We start from the raw sequence: 18,997 nt of genomic DNA on the forward strand, positions 1-18,997 counted from the left end.
TAGAAGGTCCTTTCATCTAGTAAAGTATCACTGGCTTTAAAATTAATCACTTGAGATGCCATTTTTGGTCACATCCATTATTTCATTTATTCATTAAATACTTGCGGCGTGACAGAGAGCTTAAGTCCCTTGCACCAAATACCATGGTTGTTTAGTGGCAGAACCAGGATTTGAACCTGTATTCACCTGCCTCTCAAAACCAAGCTCTCAACCACCAGTCTCTGTTGCCACCTTTATGTACCTGGTTCTGTGTTTGGCCCTGGCGCTGCAACCAGGGGCAAGAGCAGTGAGGTCGATGTGGCCCTTGCCTCACTCACGTTCTGGTGGGGAAGGCAGACATGGAACCAGTAACTGTGGTGTGATGACCCCCCGGAGGGGACAGAGCAGAGACAAGGGGAGATGAGCTGAACCAGATTTTAGCAGGACTTGTCTGCAGGTCACGTAAAGGATTTGGAATCAATCCTAAGGACAGCGATGTCACTAAAGGGTTTAAGCTGTAGAGTGACTTGATCGATTACACCTACGGAAACCCACAAGACCACTGGAGCTGCAGCATGGAGGGGAGTGCACTGAGGAGGGGTTTGTGGTGAGGGGACATGAGTTAGGAGGCCATTGCTGCTCCCCAGGCCAGAGTGGATGGTGTAGATGGAGTGGGACCGGGGCTTCCAGAGGTGCCTGGGAGGTGGAAGCCACCAGACTTTGACCAAGTGGAGGGACAGGGCCGACGAAGAGGCAAGTGGCACCTGCACCCCTGGGAATAGTTGAAGGCGGCTCGTGCCCACTGAGCCCCCTTGCTCAGCAAAGAGGTAAAGCCGTGTATATTTCTAGTGTCACAGTGACAGAACCGCACCAGCATTTGCTGCCTCTCAGTGTTCCCCTGACCGTGCCTGCTGCCTCGGCTTTGCTGACTGAGACCTCGTGAGAAACTTGGCTGGCGTCAGGGACCTTGTATATGATGGGGTGAGACTCTGAGTGTGATTAAAACAGGGTGATCTGAAGCAAAGAGGGAGTGTCCCTTATCACACCAGACCCATGGACGCCCCACACTTACCCTCTGTGCCTTAAGGATTCTAACTGGGATTGTTATCTGTGACTCACTGTGGTGACCTGAACACAGCAGTAGATGCTGGTTGTTTCCTGCAAATCTGGCAGGTGTGCAGTAGCCCCTCCCATGGCCTGTGGGAACATCGCTGGCTGCTCACTGCAGCTGACGGCAGGCACCTTCCCCCTCCCGTCCCATCCCCAGCTCCCTTCTCTAAGTGTCAGAATTGCAGGGAGGTAAGGCAGTGGAGGGGGGGATTTGGAATCAATCCTAAGGACTGATTCTGCAGTGCTACTGCAGTAGCACCCCCATCCATCTCTAATCGAGGACCCTCGCCCTCCTCTGGAAACCTCAAGGATTCTGGGAAACGAAAAGTCGCCTCTTTTTCCCCCCAAAAGCCTGGGCTGGACTCAGGTGGTCCCAAGCCCTCACACTTGTCTTGGCTTTTTTGTGTCAGTGCCACTAGATGGCATGACAGCATCATTTTATTTCCATTTCACTGGACCCTGAATAAACCAGGCAGTTCCTTAATTCACTTTTCTTAAAAAGAAAACAATTGATTGAAATATCTTCAACTTATCTGATTATTGGAGAACATCTGGAAAACACAGAAAACCACAAAGGAAAAATATTTAGAATGTAAATCTTACATTAGTAAAGTGCTTGGACTTAAAAAAAAAATGACTTAGAAGAAATAAGTACTGTCTGCCCTCTGATCCACATCCGTGGATCTAACCAACTGTGGATCAGAAATATTGGGAGTGGAAATTCCAGAAAGTTCCAAAAAGCAAAACTTGAATCTGCTGAGTGCCAGCAACTATTTACATAGTATTTACATTGTTTTAGGGATTATAAGTAATCTAGAGATAATTTAAGGTATAAGGGAGGATGTGCATAGGTTATATGCAACTACTACTCCATTTGAAATACGGGACTTGAGCATCCGAGGATTTTGGTATCCTCAGGGGTCCTGGAACCAATCTCCTCGGATACGAAGGGCCAACTGTGTGTGCACGGTCTGTGTTCATTATGAGCCATAGCTGATGAACAAGGCGCCCCGTCATCTGCGAACTTGAAGAGGGATCCCTCTTGATGTAAAGGTAACCCTAGATCCTAGACAGGGTTACCGGTCATGCAAGTCAACGATGTGGTCCCTGCCCTGGATATAAACTCAAGTTCTTAGTGAATATCTAGGTACGGGTATAGAAAATAGCTAATAACAGGTAGTAACTGATTGCAGAATTGTAGAGTTTTGGAAGCTGTGGGAGGCTGGGAGAGGAACGATGAGGGTGGGCCTGGAGGAGTTGGGACTTGTCAGAGAAAAGGCAGTGGGGTTATCAGGGGACTAGAAGAGCCCGCCTGCCGGGGCCAGAGCCACGGTGGGAATGATGGTCAGGCCCCACGGCACAGGTCTGGGAAAGTGGGTAGAGCCCATGGATGGGCTGAGTTTGATCCTGGTGGCACCACTGAGAGCCACTGCACATATAAGACCAAGCGCTGCCCAGTAGCCTGGAAGATGTCCCCCTTCCAGGAACACTTCAGCTGTGAAATCAGAGGCTCCTTTCTGAGTTCTGCTCAAGGTCACTGTTAAAGGAAATAAAAAACAGATTGCACACGCTCTCAAATTTCCCCAGGGCCTTGGTGGAGCCTTGGGTGTCCCTGCTGAGGGGTATTTATCCTTCCAGTTCCACGTGAAGAGGGCAGGAGAAAAGGCTTGTTTTCAAAGCTTGATAAGCTCCCTACTTTTGAAGCACTGGCTCAGATCCCATGAGATTTCTCCTGTGTATCATCTTTGTGTTCTGACCTTTGTCCTCCTGGAGTGTGTTTCATAAATGCCACTTGGTTGTAATTCTTCTTTCTCCTGGGCTGCAACTTGAGTTGCTCCACCAGTTGTGTTACATGTAAATATGTCCCTATTTTTAAAAAAAAATAGTGTTATTTGTGTAATTATAAGAAAGATCCAGGTGGCCTGCCTGTTCATTTGGAGGCGGGTAGGGGGAAGTGTTTCAGAAGAAGCAATGCTTTGGAATTGGAGAAAAGAACAAAGAGAGCAGACCTTAACTCATCCCAAGGACTATGTCCCTAATTAAGCAAAAGCCATTCAGTCACACTCGTTTGATTGAAAGAGGCCAGGTCTGAGGCCCCTAAAAAGAAAAAGAACATTAAAACATACCCAGGCAGTTTACTTTTCAATAAAGGAAGGCTTCAGATTCAGACTCCAGAATACTGGATGCCTGTCTCCCAACTTTCTATATAAAGAGTAATAAAGAATTAATGCTATATTTGAAGTAGTCATGATACCACTTAAAATGACAGCAGTGCTGGTATGGAGTTGGACAACCTAGGTTCAGATCCTGGCCCTGAGTCCCACTCTTCAGTTGAACAACTAGAGCAGGTGTTTTGACCTTTTTGAGCCTCAGTTCCCTCATTTGCTGGACAGGGATATGAATTCCTATCCACTGGGTTGTTTGTGAGAATTAAATTACCTGATAAGGGAGAAATCATAGAATCATAATTTCAAACCGGAAGACTCCTTGAAAGGTAATTTATCCAGTTCCCCTTCTGTGTAACGATCAAAGAAAGTGAAGGCCAGAGAGGCAAAGTCCTCTATCCATAGTCACCCAACAGGACCAAGACCCAGGTCTAATTTGGGGTCCATTGCTCCCCCGCCCCTTACGTCAAGTGCCACCCACAAGTGCAGCGACATCTAGCTATTCAACCATATTAATCCACCAGCGGGGTGTTTTTTTTCTTCCACCCAATTGGGTCAGCAAATTTAATTCTTCGTTGAAAGTGCTCCCTTTCTGCTTCACTTCAGCTGAGAGATGGTATACAGACAGCATTTCAACAGGGCTAGCGATGGGGTTTCTGATAAAGAGGGTCACGTGCCCATTTCAGGAGCAGCGAGCCACACCTCTGAACCATGGTCATAGGCTCTACTAAACCTTTGAAGCCATGACTTCTACGTGTATAGAATACCTCTAGTTATTTTAGATTATTGCTTTTCTAGAGGGGAAAAAATAAGCTCTAAAGTTAACAGCAAAAGTGAGGAAGGGAGGTAAACGTCAGGTTTCCATAGTGATAGAACTTTTAAAACACCGTTAGTGTAGAATTAAGTCCAGTAATAGAAGAGTATTATGAAAATAAGCCCCGTTGCTTCTCAAGGGAGCTCATAATCACAAATAAGAAATGTGCATTATGGCCTTGCATATTCAAACCCCAAGCTTGCTGGTGCTTAGGGCTTTCTGTCTGGCCTGCATCTGGTAGGGTGAGTTTGTATACTGCTCAGCTGAAAGTGAAAAAGATAGATGAAGTGGTTGTGTAAGAATCAAGACTGAAGTGTGTGAGCTGTTCTCAGTTCTGGAGCCTGCAGCCACAGTACAGACACCATTGTGTCTCCCACTTCATTCTAGGCTATTTAAAGAGAATTCAGTCCTTTATTTCCCCTGAATGATGTTTTTCTTTGAGTCATTTGTCAATTTTTATTGCCAGAGGTCTCTGTTCTCTTTTTAAGGGGGAGGTTGGAAACATGGAGGCGGATAATTCTTCTCCTAAGCCTATTTTAAACGGACTTTGTTTCCCAGTGTAAGTGTACTTTTGCAAATCGAGTTTCAGAGAAGAATGCACGGAGCCAGTTTTTTCTCCTTCACAAACCTGAGGATGGCAAGTGATTAGGAGGTTTCCCAGGAGTGCAGGTGTTATTTATAACTCCCCTTCATCAGCTTCCACGTTTCACTGACTGGGACCTTGAACCAGGAAATTGAGAAAAGCATTGCTTAATAATTTTGGTTTTTATGCATCCACCTCTTCCTGATTGCATTTGGAGGGGCGGAATGGGGAAGTGTGATAACTCCTGAGTCATTCGCTTTATCCAAGACCCTTGAAAAATGTTTATCTGCTTCATTTGAAAATTAAACTATTTGGTATGCCTCTATGGTCTTTTATTTTATTCTTATATTACTACCTTGAGGACCTTTAAAAGGAAAAAAATAACCTAATGAATTTGAACTCTCTGATTCAGCACGAGCTCACTTCCTGTTTTTGTTCACTCACGTAGAACTTTACATATTTTGCACTTCCTATGTGTGCTGTTTTTGCCACCTTTTGTAGATTTGGCACTTCGGTGGGTTGCCCACATCTGCGTGCTCATCACTTTAAATAGCTGTGTAGTATTTTATTCTCCTGATACCCTGTCCCCTGCTTAGCCATTTCCCCATTGTTTCCAGTTTTTCACTCTCAGAGATGGTGCTACTGGCTGCATCTTTGTGGAAATGTGGGTTTTTTTCCATGGGACCCCAAGTTCCTAGAAAGTCGCTTTTTCTCTAGGGAGCTGTCCTGGAGTGGGGAGGATGCAGCCATGTGGAGCCTGGGCATTTCTGCCGGTCAGCAGAGAAGGGGGAGGCCAGTGTGACTTTCCCAGCCCCAGTGTGAATGGTCCTATGGAAAACTCCAGCGTGCGGTTCACTGCTGATTCAGTCACGGGCCTTCAGGGCCGGACGGACTGTGCCAATCTTCTGCCCCTGCTGTGCTCCGAGCATGTTGAGTTTTTATTATTTCAGAGAAGAAGGAAACTCGCTGCCGGTCATCGCAGGGCGAAGCCTAGTTCTGATGCAGAGGGGGTTGCTTTCAGATGGAGACATGAGGTACCACCTTCACTCTCTCCCTTCCTCTCGGTCTTGTTCTGTGCCTTGGTATGTCAGGACTGCTGGGAATGCCCTCTACTGAAATCCTGAAACCATGAATGAATCATCCCAAAAATATTTAGACAAAGCAGCTATGAAAACCAGAGCCCTAGTTCCGGATGAAGCAGCCCTGGGGAAATGTGTGCCTGGTGGTGTGTTTACTTTCATGCTGATGAATGTCTGCAAACAGACAGAGCTACTGGGAATCCTATTCACGGAGACACTTTAGGAAATAAATAGGAGCGGGTTTGCAGTGCTTATATTCCCTTCCAAATATAGAAAGGTGTAATTCACGTTTCGAGCAGCCTGGGGGATCTGTAAGAAGATAAAACCTGTATTTATTCACTCTGGTGATGGGGAAAATTATACTTGTACCCAGAGTGGATTGTAAAAATTTTTCGCGCACTTTCTGAGGCTTTTCACTTCTTTGTATAGTAGGTACAGTATTTTTATCCTATAATGTTTTCTGGTATGTGTTACTGTAGACTCTTCAAGGAAGTCTCTCTATATAAATAACTATCAGAGCTTGGTGGTAACTCTTTGCCTCTTGATTTTGCTGAAATGACTGCGAAATCTGAGGCTCCAAATAATGGCTCTCGACCTGAGAAGTTAGGATAATCTAGGTCCTTCCTGATAATCAATGCTGGTATTATCTGTGTTCCTAGCAGACATTCGAGCTTACCAAAATACATCTGGGAAATGAAGACAGTGGTCCTTGCACATATGAGCGAGGAAATAAAACACCAGCAAACATGAAGGATGGTTAGGAAGCGCCATAGTCAGCCAACCTGCTTGTGTAAATTAACTGCTCGTTGTATTTGAGTGCACACTTGAATGCACTTCCGTCAGTCTTTCTACCAGGCTTTTGTAGTTGTTGTGACCTTGCTTGTCCAGCCCTAACCAAGCACAGTGATTTCGTGGCCAGATTTGTTGTTTTAAAATCTGCAGCCAATTGTATATAACACATGAGCTTTTAAGAGGACTTGGACCTTGTAATTCACTGGTCTGGTTTATCACAGCCTTGCACTTAACAGCAGGTTCCAAAACCAGAATCCTGTGTTTCCCCTCAGTGTAGTAATCTTGGCCAATGTGTTCAGAATGTAAAAAGGTCAAGTTAAAGACTAAGTGTATCAGCACAAAATTAGCAAAGGGAGGGAACAGAATGGGGCCTGGCGAGGCCACAATGGGAAGTGATAGAATCTGGCGTTAAAAATACCCTGGCCAGCCTTTATTTGTTACATCTTTCCATACCTCTCATTTGTACTTTGCAGAACAAATGGGGGTAATGATTATTAACATACTTTGTAATGCATAAAACCCTATTAAAATATTAATGAAACAACAAGGTCCTACTGTATAGCACAGGGAACTGTATGCAATATCCTTTGATGAAACCATAATGGAAAAGAATATGAAAAAGAATGTATATATATGTGTGTGTGTGTGTGTGTGTGTGTGTGTGTGTGTGACTGAGTCACTCTGCTGTACAGCAGAAATTAACACAGCATTGTAAATCAACTATACTCCAATAAAATAAATCTTAAAAATGTATCAGTGATACTTGTTCCTGGTGACTTAGGGACTATCTTAAGTGGTTCCTCCACCATTTGTACCGTTTGTCAGATTCAGGAGAAAGGCTGGTTTCCATTGATCTGGACTTGAACAAAGTGCGGGTGCCCACCTGTTGGGGTCTGTGTAACAGCAGTTCCCACGTGTGCTAGCATCTTCTGCAGAAAAGGCCAAATGAACCCAGGACGACAAGAACAGCCACTTTTAGAAAATCTTGTCTTTGGGGGAGGATCACCAGCTGAAGAAGTTTCTAATCTGGATCCTTGAAAGCTTCTTATCACCCTGTTCATTCCCACCCTGGTGCCCACCCCTGGAGAACCTGTGGCGCTGAGCTGTGGACCAGACCACTGCCATCTCTCTGCAGTTGGCTGATTAATGAGCACCATCTCTTTGGAGCCCTTGAGGGCCTTGCTTCTGTCCAACAGCAGTTGTTTATCTGATGATCTGCCTGGCTCTGACCATTGATCTCCAAACAAACAGTAGCTCTTTATGAGCTGCTAGCACTTCGGTCACAGAGCTCACCTCCCCCGACCGTGCTGATAGTGAGTTACAGGGCCACCAAGGGTGTGCTGGGGACTCACCCAAACATTGTGCAAACAAGGGAGAATAAGGATGGCATTGCTTGCAAAGTGGCATTTCCTGGAAGCGTTTTGGTTGTGCTGTTAATTTCGGTTTAATGTTCAGCTCGGCTGTCACCTCCGGGAGACCTTGCAGGTTTCGTGGAGAGCCATAAATCCCACACATGACCCTAAATATAACCACGCTGCTGACCAGGGCCGCCTTCCGCAGGCCGTGCTCCCCGAGGCATATCTCATTTGACTTTCTAGCCGAGAGCTAAGGGGCCCAAAGGCTGCAGCCATGTGGAGAGTGGTGTTTGATAGGGTGGGTGGGACGAGCTGGTACTCTCTACCCTGCCCGGGAGGAAGAGGGACTAGCCCGCAGGGACCTCTGCTTCCATGGGCTCTGGAAGTAGCGAAGGGGCTTGAAACAAGAGTGGAGACTGCAGTGAAAGGTGAGGGCCAAGCGGGCCCAGGCAGTGGGCACACAGGCTAGTGCTGAGGCCCTCAGGCTTCAGAGGATATGAGCGTCTCCAGGAAAATACCCAGGCCTGGCTCTGATCCCCTGGGTCTAGGGCGAGGCCTGGGAATCTGAATTTTAACAGAGAAACCCTGGAATAAGGGACGTGGTGTCAGACCTCAGAATAAACCTGGACACTACCCCTGCCTAGCTTTGTGATCTTGGACAAGCTAATGTAATCTTTTTCTATGAGATATGGAGTTAATGTCTCACAGAGTTGTTGTAAAGATTACACGAGATAATATATGTAAAGCAGTAAGTGTTCAAAAAGTAGTACTTATTAGAACTTTACTTATTATTGTTGCTACTATTGACCCATAGAGGAAGAAGGCTAGGGAGAGGGGTAAAATCACAGTGGAAAACAGAGAAATGGGGTGTCCAGGGACGCCTTTCAACAATTCGCACAAAAAAGTATGAATCCAAAAAGTCCAAAAAGTAATTTTCAAAATAGGTCTTGAAATCCATTTGCAGCAAGTGATTTTTAACTGTTAAATAATAATTTTTATTTTAATCTTTTGAGTAGTTAACTTATTCATAGATAGAAAGAGAGATATACGGTCAAAATCCTTTCTCCTTCCTGCCGTCCTGCTCTTGGCTCCAGAACACAGGTAACCGCTTTTGATGCTATTTAATAAATAACTTGAGGAGTAATAATGATGTTTATTTATTCAGTGCTACATGCCGCATACTGTTCTAAGTGCTTTGTGAATATTAACTTGTTTACCAGCTCTGAGGCAGATGCTATAATGTTGTCCTTTTTACAAATGAGGAAACTGAAGCCCAGAGAGGTTCATACGGAACTTGTCCACGATCGCTCAGCTATGTGGTGGAGCAGGGTTTCAAACCCAAGGCAGTCCCGCCCCGGAATCCATGGATTTATCCATTATATCATCCTGCAAGGGTCTGTTTATGCAAATACAAGCAAGATACGAATTTTTCCTGACACGTAGCGCAGTGCCCTCATTGTTTTGCCCCTTTGTTTTGTTCCACCTTTAACACGGCTTATTGGAAATCATCCCACATCAGGATAGGGAGAGCTTCCTCATTATTCTAACAATACTATGTGGTTTAGATTCAAGACCCTGCCTTTTACAGTCCACCCAGGAAGTCGAAGCCGAATTAGATCTTGATTCTTGCCCTGCTGGTTATTATGGGAGTGAGTGTCTAACTGAATAAACTTAGGTCTGCCACCCAGGTCTTTTAATTGAGGCCTGCTATTAGGGTTCAAAACTGGACATGGGAACCCCAGGGGGAAAAAATGGAAGAGAACTTGTCAGTCCAAAAGTGTTTCCAAACAGTATTGGGTGTCACACACAAAAGAAAGACTCAAGCAAAGCGATTGCCCTGTGTTCCTGCGGAATCAGCTACTGGGGCTCCCTAACGTACGCCCTTCTCAGGAATCAGCCCCCTTCCTATATGTGAGGCTGTACTTAATTCATGTCTCTGCAGCAGCCTGGCAACAACAGCTGGCAAAGTGGAAGAGATGGCACTGCTCCCACAAGAGGGAAAATGGGGTGACAGGGAGACAGATAATCCCCAGGAGAAGGGACCCCAAAGCCTCACAACTAGTAGGTGGTAGACTCTAGTCTCTTGGCCTCTTTTACTTGCGGAATCTATCCATAGGCAATAGACTTTAGTCCACCTGGTTTCTTCCTGGCTCCTTTCCCCTGGTGACTTCTCGACAATCATTTCTTCCTCTTATTTGTCTCTCGTTACATGCTTTAAGCTCATCATCAGAGTTTGCTTCCCCAGACTTAAGCTACAGATGGAGTTTTCCCAAAGCCAGTGCCTCTTAGGAAGATGAGCTCCATGGGATCAAGTTGCTAATCACTCTCTGATACACATCTTCGGTGTGGGAAGACCTGGGTTTAACAAAAAGCTATTTGAGTTAGAAGGAAAAATTAATATGGACTGACTCAAATCCAGAAAGAAGAAGCAGGTATTAAGTTCATTTTGAAAAATGAGAATTCAGTTTAGGGGAAGGATAAGAAAGGGAAATTGTCCTTATCTCCCTTGTGATATTTACTGGGGAATCACATAAGAATCACATTTCATATTCTTTTTTAAGGTACGTTTCATAACCATGGAAAATGTTTTCTTTAAAGTGTGTATATCTTTATATACACACTTTTGTGTTCCTTTTTTTCAAGCAGTTAGTTTTCCAAATTCTATTCTGATAGAAACAGAGTTCTTTTCTTTTTCGTGTAACTTATATCTGAGCCTGTTTTTCTTATAAAAAATGGGCACTGGTGTAGTTTGGCTTATGGCAGCCTAAAAAAATCACAGCTTGTTTATAATTTGGATATCATTGTACAGTTTGTTTTAAAATAATCTGTATTGCAGAAGACAGAAGTGAAATTTTCTCTCATAAAGGGCATAAACTTGACCTCCAGCCTGCCAGACGTCATGCTCCTCTTGTTAGGGTCTTTGAGTGGGCTTAAATTAGCTAAAGTCCTCTCAGGAGCCAATGAGAAAATGCAGGTGAGAAATTTATCAAGATCCCAGCCCATAATAAGCCCTGACAAACGCTAATTGTTGTTATTATTACCTATAAAATGGGTGTGATTATGCCCCCTCCACCTACCTCAGAGATGTCAGTTGAAGACCGACATCTTTCTGACTTACTTCACTCTGTATGACAGACTCTAGGTCCATCCACCTCACTACAAATAACTCAATTTCGTTTCTTTTTATGGCTGAGTAATATTCCATTGTATATATGTGCCACATCTTCTTTATCCATTCATCTGTCGATGGACACTTAGGTTGCTTCCATGTCCTGGCTATTGTAAATAGAGCTGCAATGAACATTGTGGTACATGACTCTTTTTGAATTATGGTTTTCTCAGGGTATATGCCCAGTAGTGGGATTGCTGGGTCGTATGGTAGTTCTATTTTTAGTTTTTTAAGGAACTTCCGTACTGTTCTCCATAGTGGCTGTATCAATTTACATTCCCACCAACAGTGCAAGAGGGTTCCCTTTTCTCCACACCCTCTCCAGCATTTATTGTTTCTAGATTTTTTGGTGATGGCCATTCTGACCGGTGTGAGGTGATATCTCATTGCAGTTTTGATTTGCATTTCTCTAATGATTAATGATGTTGAGCATCCTTTCATGTGTTTGTTGGCAATCTGTATATCTTCTTTGGAGAAATGTCTGTTTAGGTCTTCTGCCCATTTTTGGATTGGGTTGTTCGTTTTTTTGATATTGAGCTGCATGAGCTGCTTGTAAATTTTGGAGATTAATCCTTTGTCAGTTGCTTCATTTGCAAATATTTTCTCCCATTCTGAGGGTTGTCTTTTGGTCTTGTTTATGGTTTCCTCTGCTGTGCAAAAGCTTTGAAGTTTCATTAGGTCCCATTTGTTTATTTTTGTTTTTATTTCCATCTCTCTAGGAGGTGGGGCAAAAAGGATCTTGCCGTGATTCATGTCATAGAGTGTTCCATCTATGTTTTGAGAGGGGAGACTTTAGGAGGTAGGAGGCCAGACTGAGGGCATTTCTTTTTTAGAAATAAAATGATACGACAGAAGAAATTTGGCCTTATAAAAGTGGAGGATAAAGTCATGTTGAGGTTGAAAACAGCAATATGGAATCTGAAGTTTCGACTTAACATAGTTAAACTGTAATCTGGACCAAAGTAGGAGGAGAAAGGGGAAAGACCACATCCTTTCAGAGATTCTGAGAAACTCAGGTAACATTCAGTGAAAACTCAGAGTGAAATACCCTTGGACCCACATTCATCAGGGAACAAGCTCAGTTTTCACTTTCACTTTACTTCTTCCAACTTTTGATAGAGCTTTGGGAGGATGGTGGACAAATCATTCTAACAGATACTCAAGAGCATAAGGCTCTGGAACGCTGACATGAAGGAGGAGGCCTGGGTGATGGTCCCACCTTGCCGATCACTAGCTGGGTGACCTTGGACAGCCCCCTGCCTCTCTGTGGACCCCAGTTTCCATGTCTGCAAAATGAGCAAATAAAACCTGATTCATTCATTCATATGACAGTTTTTAACTTCATTGCCCGACTGAAACCTCTCCTACAGTATTTAGTAGAAGTGGCAAGAGTGGACATATTTGACGTGTTCCTGATTGTAGGGCAGGAAGCATTCAGCCTTTCATCATTAAGTATGTCGATGAAAATTCAATTAACTATCAAGTCAAGAAGAAAACGGGAATTTTATTGGAGCCAAACCGAGGGTCATAACCCGGGAAGCATATTCTCAGAAAGCTCTGAGAACTGTTCCACCTGTCAGAAGTCAAAGGCACAGTCATATTCATTTTCGAGACATAGGCTCGTCCATCAAAATGACATACTGATGTTTCACATAAAGCTCACCAAAGTTACATAGCCCAGATAAGAATATACACAGCCAGCAGCAAGTCACCCATGACCCCCTACAGAACTGGGAAAGAATGCTGTTTTAAGAAGTTACGTTGCTAGTATCCGAAGAGAGAAGAAATATTGATCTTTACAGTTGAGCGGGCACTCCTGTCTTTGAGGAGTTCTGGTTAACGTGGAGTGCAGAGGTAAACTGCATGTTAGGGACGGAGGGAGGAGGCCCAAACAAACACAGAGAATTTTATGTTTAATTTTTTCTTGTTCCACCTTAAAATATAAATTTTATTTCATCAAGTATGATATTAGCACTGGGTTTTTCATAGATGCCCTTTGCAGGCTGAGTTAGTGCCACTGTCATCCTAGTTTGGTGAGCATTTTTATCACAGCAGGGTGTTGGATTTCGTCAAATGCTTTTTTGCACCAATTGAGTTGATCATGCGGTTTTTGTCCTTTATTCTATTCATACAATGGATTACATGGGTTGATTTTTGGATGTTAAACCAACCTTGTGTTCCTGGGATCGATCACACTTGGGCATGGTGTATCACCCTATTTATAGATTGCTGGATTGGTTCATCAAGGAGTTTTGCATCTGTATTTAATAGGGCTGTTGGTCTGTAGTTTATAACAAATATTTATTGAGCAACTCATATGCCAGGCGTTGTTCTAGGTGTTGGGGATTCTGCAATTTTTCAAGAGATTAAAAAATCTCTTCTCTCGTGGAGCTTACATTCAGACGGTCGACTAGCAGTGCAGCTCCCCACTGACATTTGTCATTTTTTTTCCTCTAGCCTGTCAACGGTGCCCCAGATTCCAGTCTCAGTGCCTGTGTGCCTGACTCTTAGAAAACTGGACGGTCAGTGTCTGGAGGTCGGAAGGGGCTACTTTCTTGTTTAAGTTGCTGTTCCTTTTTTCCCCTCTTAATGTAAATGTTAATTAAATTATAACATCTACATAGAGAAGTGCACACACTTATGTACCCTTTTGTGTATGGGTTCTTTCACTCAGCGTTACCTGTCTAAGATGCATCCATGTGGCTCTGTGTTGTCATGGTTTGTTCACGCTCATTATTGTAGGCATATATTTTATTGTGCTCACTTCACCGTGCATCACAGATAATGTGTTTTTTTACAAGTTGAAGGCTTGTGACAACCTTGTGTTGTCAGATGATGGTTAGCATTTTTTAGCAATGAAGTACTTTTTAATAAAGATATACCTACATTGTTTTCTTAAACATATTACACACTTAATAGACCACAGTATGGTTTAAACATAACCTTTCTATGCACTGGGAAACCAGAAAGATCATCTGACTTGCTTTATTGGGATATTTGCTTATTGCGGTGGTCTGGACCGAACCCACTATATCTCTGAGGTCTGCCTGTCTATAGTATTGCATTGATTGAATATTCCACAATTTATCCATTCTACTGTAAATGGACATTTGGATTATTTCCTGTTTGGGGCTGTTTAAATAGTACTGCTGTGTACATGTGTGGCTCTGTCGTTAGGTAAACGTCTGCTCTCCTTTGAGCTATATACCCAGGAGTAGAATAGCTCTGTCATAGGATATGTTTAAGTTCAGTTTTAGTAGCTTCTGCCAGTTTTCCACAGAGGGATGTACAGAGGGGGCTCCCGCCGTAACGTATGATAATTCCAGGTGCCAAACGTGGTCATCAAGACAATGAAACCATTCTGAGGAATGTACTGGTATTGCATTATGATTTCAGTTTGCGTTTCTGTAGCATCTAATGAAATTAAGCAGGAGATCTTGTTCATTTTAAACATGACAGTTAAACATCCAAATGTCCACCCCAGCTCCATTTCTTTTTCACAGACATTGCAGCATTCTTGGGCACCCCTTTGATGCTATTAGTAAAAACAAGAGGCCATTCCTGTCCAAACATCTTCCACAGCCCCTGACTGGCTTTGTATTTCCCCAGTAAGAAGAAGAAAAATGACTCAGGGAAATCGGCCAAGAACCCCCGGGAGCGAGTGCCTACGTATCAGTATAACATGAATTTTGAGAAGGTGGGCAAATGCATCATCATAAACAACAAGAACTTCGACAGAGCGACAGGTGGGCGCTGTGGGCATGGGCTAGCCTCTCCTGTTCCCTTCCAGTTTCTTCAGCTTGCATTCAGACTTGTATCAGATGTTCATCAGGGAGACACTGTGCCCACCTCCTGTGGCAGACAGCCCCTCCGCAGGTGGTACTCGAGTGTCCAGGAGAGAGGGATGCGGGGAAGCTGGGAACTTTCAGTCTGAGAGTCCCATCGTGTGCATTAGCGGATGTAATATTTGGACCACATGTGGGATCTGGCTGAGGATCAAGGCGGGCTGTTTGGGCTGACTGGGCCTGAGAGTCGCCATGACGAGGCTCACCTTTTGTGGGTGGGCTGAGTTACCCTCTCCTTTGAGTTTGCTTCTTATTTCAGTCGCTCATCTAAATCGTGACCTTGGCAGCATTTACACTGGAGCACCTGGCCTGATGGTGCCAGCACGTGGCACTCATCGTGGACTCGGTGCTTGATTCCCACAGGAATGGGTGTCCGCAACGGAACAGACAAAGATGCTGAGGCTCTTTTCAAGTGCTTCCGAAGCCTGGGTTTCGATGTGACCGTCTATAATGACTGCTCTTGTGCCAGGATGCAAGATCTGCTGAAAAAAGGTGCACTCCTGCCCTTCCTCCTTCAGTCTTCTTCCTTCTCCCCACCTGGTCTGGGGAAGACACCTTCACAGGCAGGAGGGAAATGTCTCAGCGTGGGAAGCCCTTCCTTCCTCTGGGTGACTCCATACCTGTCTCTGGGGCACCTGTCTCTCTGGAAACTTAGATCTCCCCCTAAAAAGGTGAAAGCAGCTTACATCACAGCAAGAGAAATAGGTTCTGTATCTACAGAATGGTCTCAATTTCAAAACGCCAATTCCATGTTCACAAAATTGTTTCTTTAGATCTTTAACACAACCCCTGCATGTTGGCCAACAATATTATCATGCCCGTTTCATGAATATAGGGACAGAGCTTTGGAGAGGATAAAGGCCATACTGAAGGCATAGTTAGTAGGGGCAGAACCAAACCTCAAGCCTTGGTCTTCTGATTCCAGAACAATTACGTTTTCTATTACCCCACACCATCTAGTGGAAGCCACCTAGGATATTCTCGCATTTAGGGCAAATGATTGAAAGTAATGCCCTCCCAACTCATTAGATGGTGACCCATGGGCAGAGGGTAGGTACACAATTCCAATCAGTGCTGCTTTTCTTAGCTGTGCAGCTAAACAAAAAAAAGAGACCCCCCCCCATAACACTCTTAAGTACCCTCTCTTATATTTTTAAAAACTAGGCATCTTTTCCTTATTTCTTCAAACAGGAATCTTAAGAGCCCACCTTCTGTACCCTAGTAGGCCACATGGTAGAGCAGACTGGAAGTCAAGAGTACAAATGTGGGGTCTAGTCCAAGTTCTAGCAGCTGGGCGAGCTAGGCGAGGCATCTGTGCCTTCTCGGTGTTTTACTTTCCTGAAATGCGGATCATGATACCATCTCCTCCTGCTTCTTGGGGCCGCAGTCAGCATTAGCTGAGGGAAAGTTTGTGAATGTGATTTGAGAAGGGTAATGGCCTCTACAGATGTAAGGGCTTGCCCAGTTGTAGTTTCTGTCCTTATGAAAAGGGAGTTATTCCACCCATGTCCAGGGCATGTCAGGATCACAGAATTCTCACTTATTGTCCTGTCAAAGTAGCAACATGGTGATTTTTCTAGACAGGACAAAGTTCTAGGACCTCTCCGAGATTCCATTTTTTTATCAGTGAAATAAAGATAAACGAGGCCTTCTTCAAGCGGCTCTTGTAGGGATTAAATAAGATAACTCCGGCAAAGTACCTAGATCACTGTTTGCCCGCAGTAGGTGCTCAAGAAATTCTTTACTACTTTTTTTTTTTTTTGGCCACACCGCACAGCTTGTGGAATTTTAACTCCCCAACCAGGGATCGAACCCGGGCCCTCGGCAGTGAGAGAGTGGAGTCCTAACCACTGGGCCGCTGGGGAATTAAGAAATTCTAAATCTTCTTCTTCCCTCATCATTGATGAAGAGAAGAGAAGAAGAAAGGATAGGTTATAGTAATTAGTTAGTTAGCTAGCTAGTTAGTTAGAACCACAGAACCTTAGATGAAATCAAGCTGAGCCAGCCCATTACATAATGTATGGTTCCTCTCCTCAGTATCCTAAATTGACAGCCAACCTAGCATTTTCTTTCTTTCTTTCTTTCTTTTTTTTTTTTTGTAATCTTAGTTTTTACTTTTTAAATTGTGGTAAACTACACGTAACATAAAAGTTACCATCTTAACGACTTCTAAGCGTGCAGTTCAGTGGCAGTGAGTACATTCACATTGTTCGGCCATCACCACCCGTCTCCAGAAGAACTCTTTTCATCTTGCATAACTGAAACTCTGTCCCCATAACACACTGATGCCACATTTCCCCATCCCCGCAACCCCTGGTAACCACCATTCTGTTTTCTGCCTCTGTGAACCTGATTACTCTAGGAGCCTCATATACATGGAATCGTAGAGTATTTTTCCTTTAGTAAGTGGCTTCTTTCGCTTAGTGTGTTTTATTTTCTTTAACAAATACTTGCCCAATATTCCTGTGGTCTGCTTTACAAATATCAGCTCATTTAATGGGTACTGTTGTCTCCATTTTACAGACAAGGAAACCAAGGCACAAAATGGTTAAGTAACTCACCCAGTGTCACAGACCTAACAAAGGCCACACCCTCCAGCAACCCCATATGCTGTCTCCCAGCTGCTGCCTGAAGCCCTCCTACCCTTGGGGTTCTCTTCCTCATGAGAATTCTAGAGAATTCTAGTTAGTGCTTCTTCACTATCTGCCCGTCTCTCTGTGTCTCTCTGTGTCAGTAAAAGCTGCCAGGCTGGAAGGGAATATCACCTCTGAGGTCCCACAGGACATAGGTTTTAACCTTTCAATGTTTAAATCACTTGCAGCTTCTGAAGAGGACCACAGAAATTCAGCCTGCTTTGCCTGCATCTTATTAAGCCACGGAGAAGAAAATTTAATTTATGGAACAGATGGCAAGACAGCAATAAAGGACTTGACAGCCCATTTTAGGGGGGATCGATGCAAAACCCTGTTAGAGAAACCCAAACTCTTCTTCATTCAGGTAATCCCTTTCCGAAGTCCATAGAAATGGCAGAAGATTACACAATGACTTGGATTGTGTCATTTCTTACAAATCTACATGCCGTTTCTATTGGGGTATGCAAATTTGGGTTGTATTTTTCTACCTCTAAATCCTCGCCATCTGCATTTAGATCACGTTGGATCACAAATTATGAGAGTTTAAGACATTGCAGTATTTTTATTTGCTCTGCTTACTGATTTGACACATTATCAAATTATCCTGAAGATTGTTGCATTGCTAGTACATGCCAAGCGTAGACAACACTGGGACACGGCAGTGAACAGCACACATGTTTCTGTTCCCAACTTCACGGAGTGATCTCTGCTTTGATATTTAGGCTTGCCGGGGAACGGAGCTTGATGATGGGATCCAGGCCGACTCGGGGCCTATCAGTGACACAGATGCTAGTCCCCGATATAAGATCCCAGTTGAAGCCGACTTTCTCTTCGCCTATTCCACAGTTCCAGGTATCACGTCCATTGTCTGCTAACCAGACCATGCCATCCGGCCCACCATCGAAATGAAGGCTTGCAGCTATGTCAGTTTCTTACTGCTGTAGAAATAAATTGCTACAAACATAGTGGCTTAACACACACAAATGTATTACCTTACAGTTCCAGAGGACGGAATTCCAAAATGGGTTGGCAGGGCTACAGTTCCTTCTGGAGACTGTAGAGGGGAAAATCCACGTCCTTGCTTTCCCAGCATGTTAGAACCACCTGCATTCCTTGGCCCGTGGCCTCCTTCCTCCAGCTTCAAAACCGGCAACCTCCCATCTCTGACCCTCCCTCCACCCTTACACCGTTCTTTCTGACCACAGCTGGGAAGGGTTCCCCTCTTTTAAGGACTCCTGTGATTAGATTAATCCCACCTGGACAATCCAGAATAATTTCCCCATCTTGTTTCCTTGACCTCGATCGCATCTGCGAAGCTCTTTTTTGCCATGTCTGGTAACATATTCACAGGCCCTGGAGTTAGGGCATGAACATCCCTGGGCGCCATTATTCTGGGGGCCATTATTCTGCCTACCACAGGGGCGTAGTCACTTTTCTCTCCAAAGAAGGCTGAATTCTCTCATTTATGGTTAT

At 44.2% G+C, this 18,997-nt stretch overlaps 1 protein-coding gene across 4 annotated transcripts in view; it reads left to right on the forward strand.

Annotated features, from left to right (window-relative positions):
* CASP7 (caspase 7) overlaps positions 1-18,997 on the forward strand; it is a 30,934-nt gene that overhangs the window by 8,424 nt on the left and 3,513 nt on the right. For all 4 annotated transcript variants that reach the window (XM_024756014.1, XM_024756015.1, XM_024756016.1 and 1 more), the window contains exons 3-6: positions 14,656-14,792; positions 15,255-15,383; positions 17,713-17,888; positions 18,247-18,376. In XM_024756014.1, the coding sequence (XP_024611782.1) occupies positions 14,656-14,792; positions 15,255-15,383; positions 17,713-17,888; positions 18,247-18,376 (572 nt within the window). The remainder of the gene's footprint in view (positions 1-14,655; positions 14,793-15,254; positions 15,384-17,712; positions 17,889-18,246; positions 18,377-18,997) is intronic.

Source organism: Neophocaena asiaeorientalis, unplaced genomic scaffold (genome assembly GCF_003031525.2).
Source record: "Neophocaena asiaeorientalis asiaeorientalis breed wild unplaced genomic scaffold, Neophocaena_asiaeorientalis_V1.1 scaffold85, whole genome shotgun sequence".
Taxonomy (NCBI): Eukaryota; Metazoa; Chordata; class Mammalia; order Artiodactyla; family Phocoenidae; genus Neophocaena; species Neophocaena asiaeorientalis.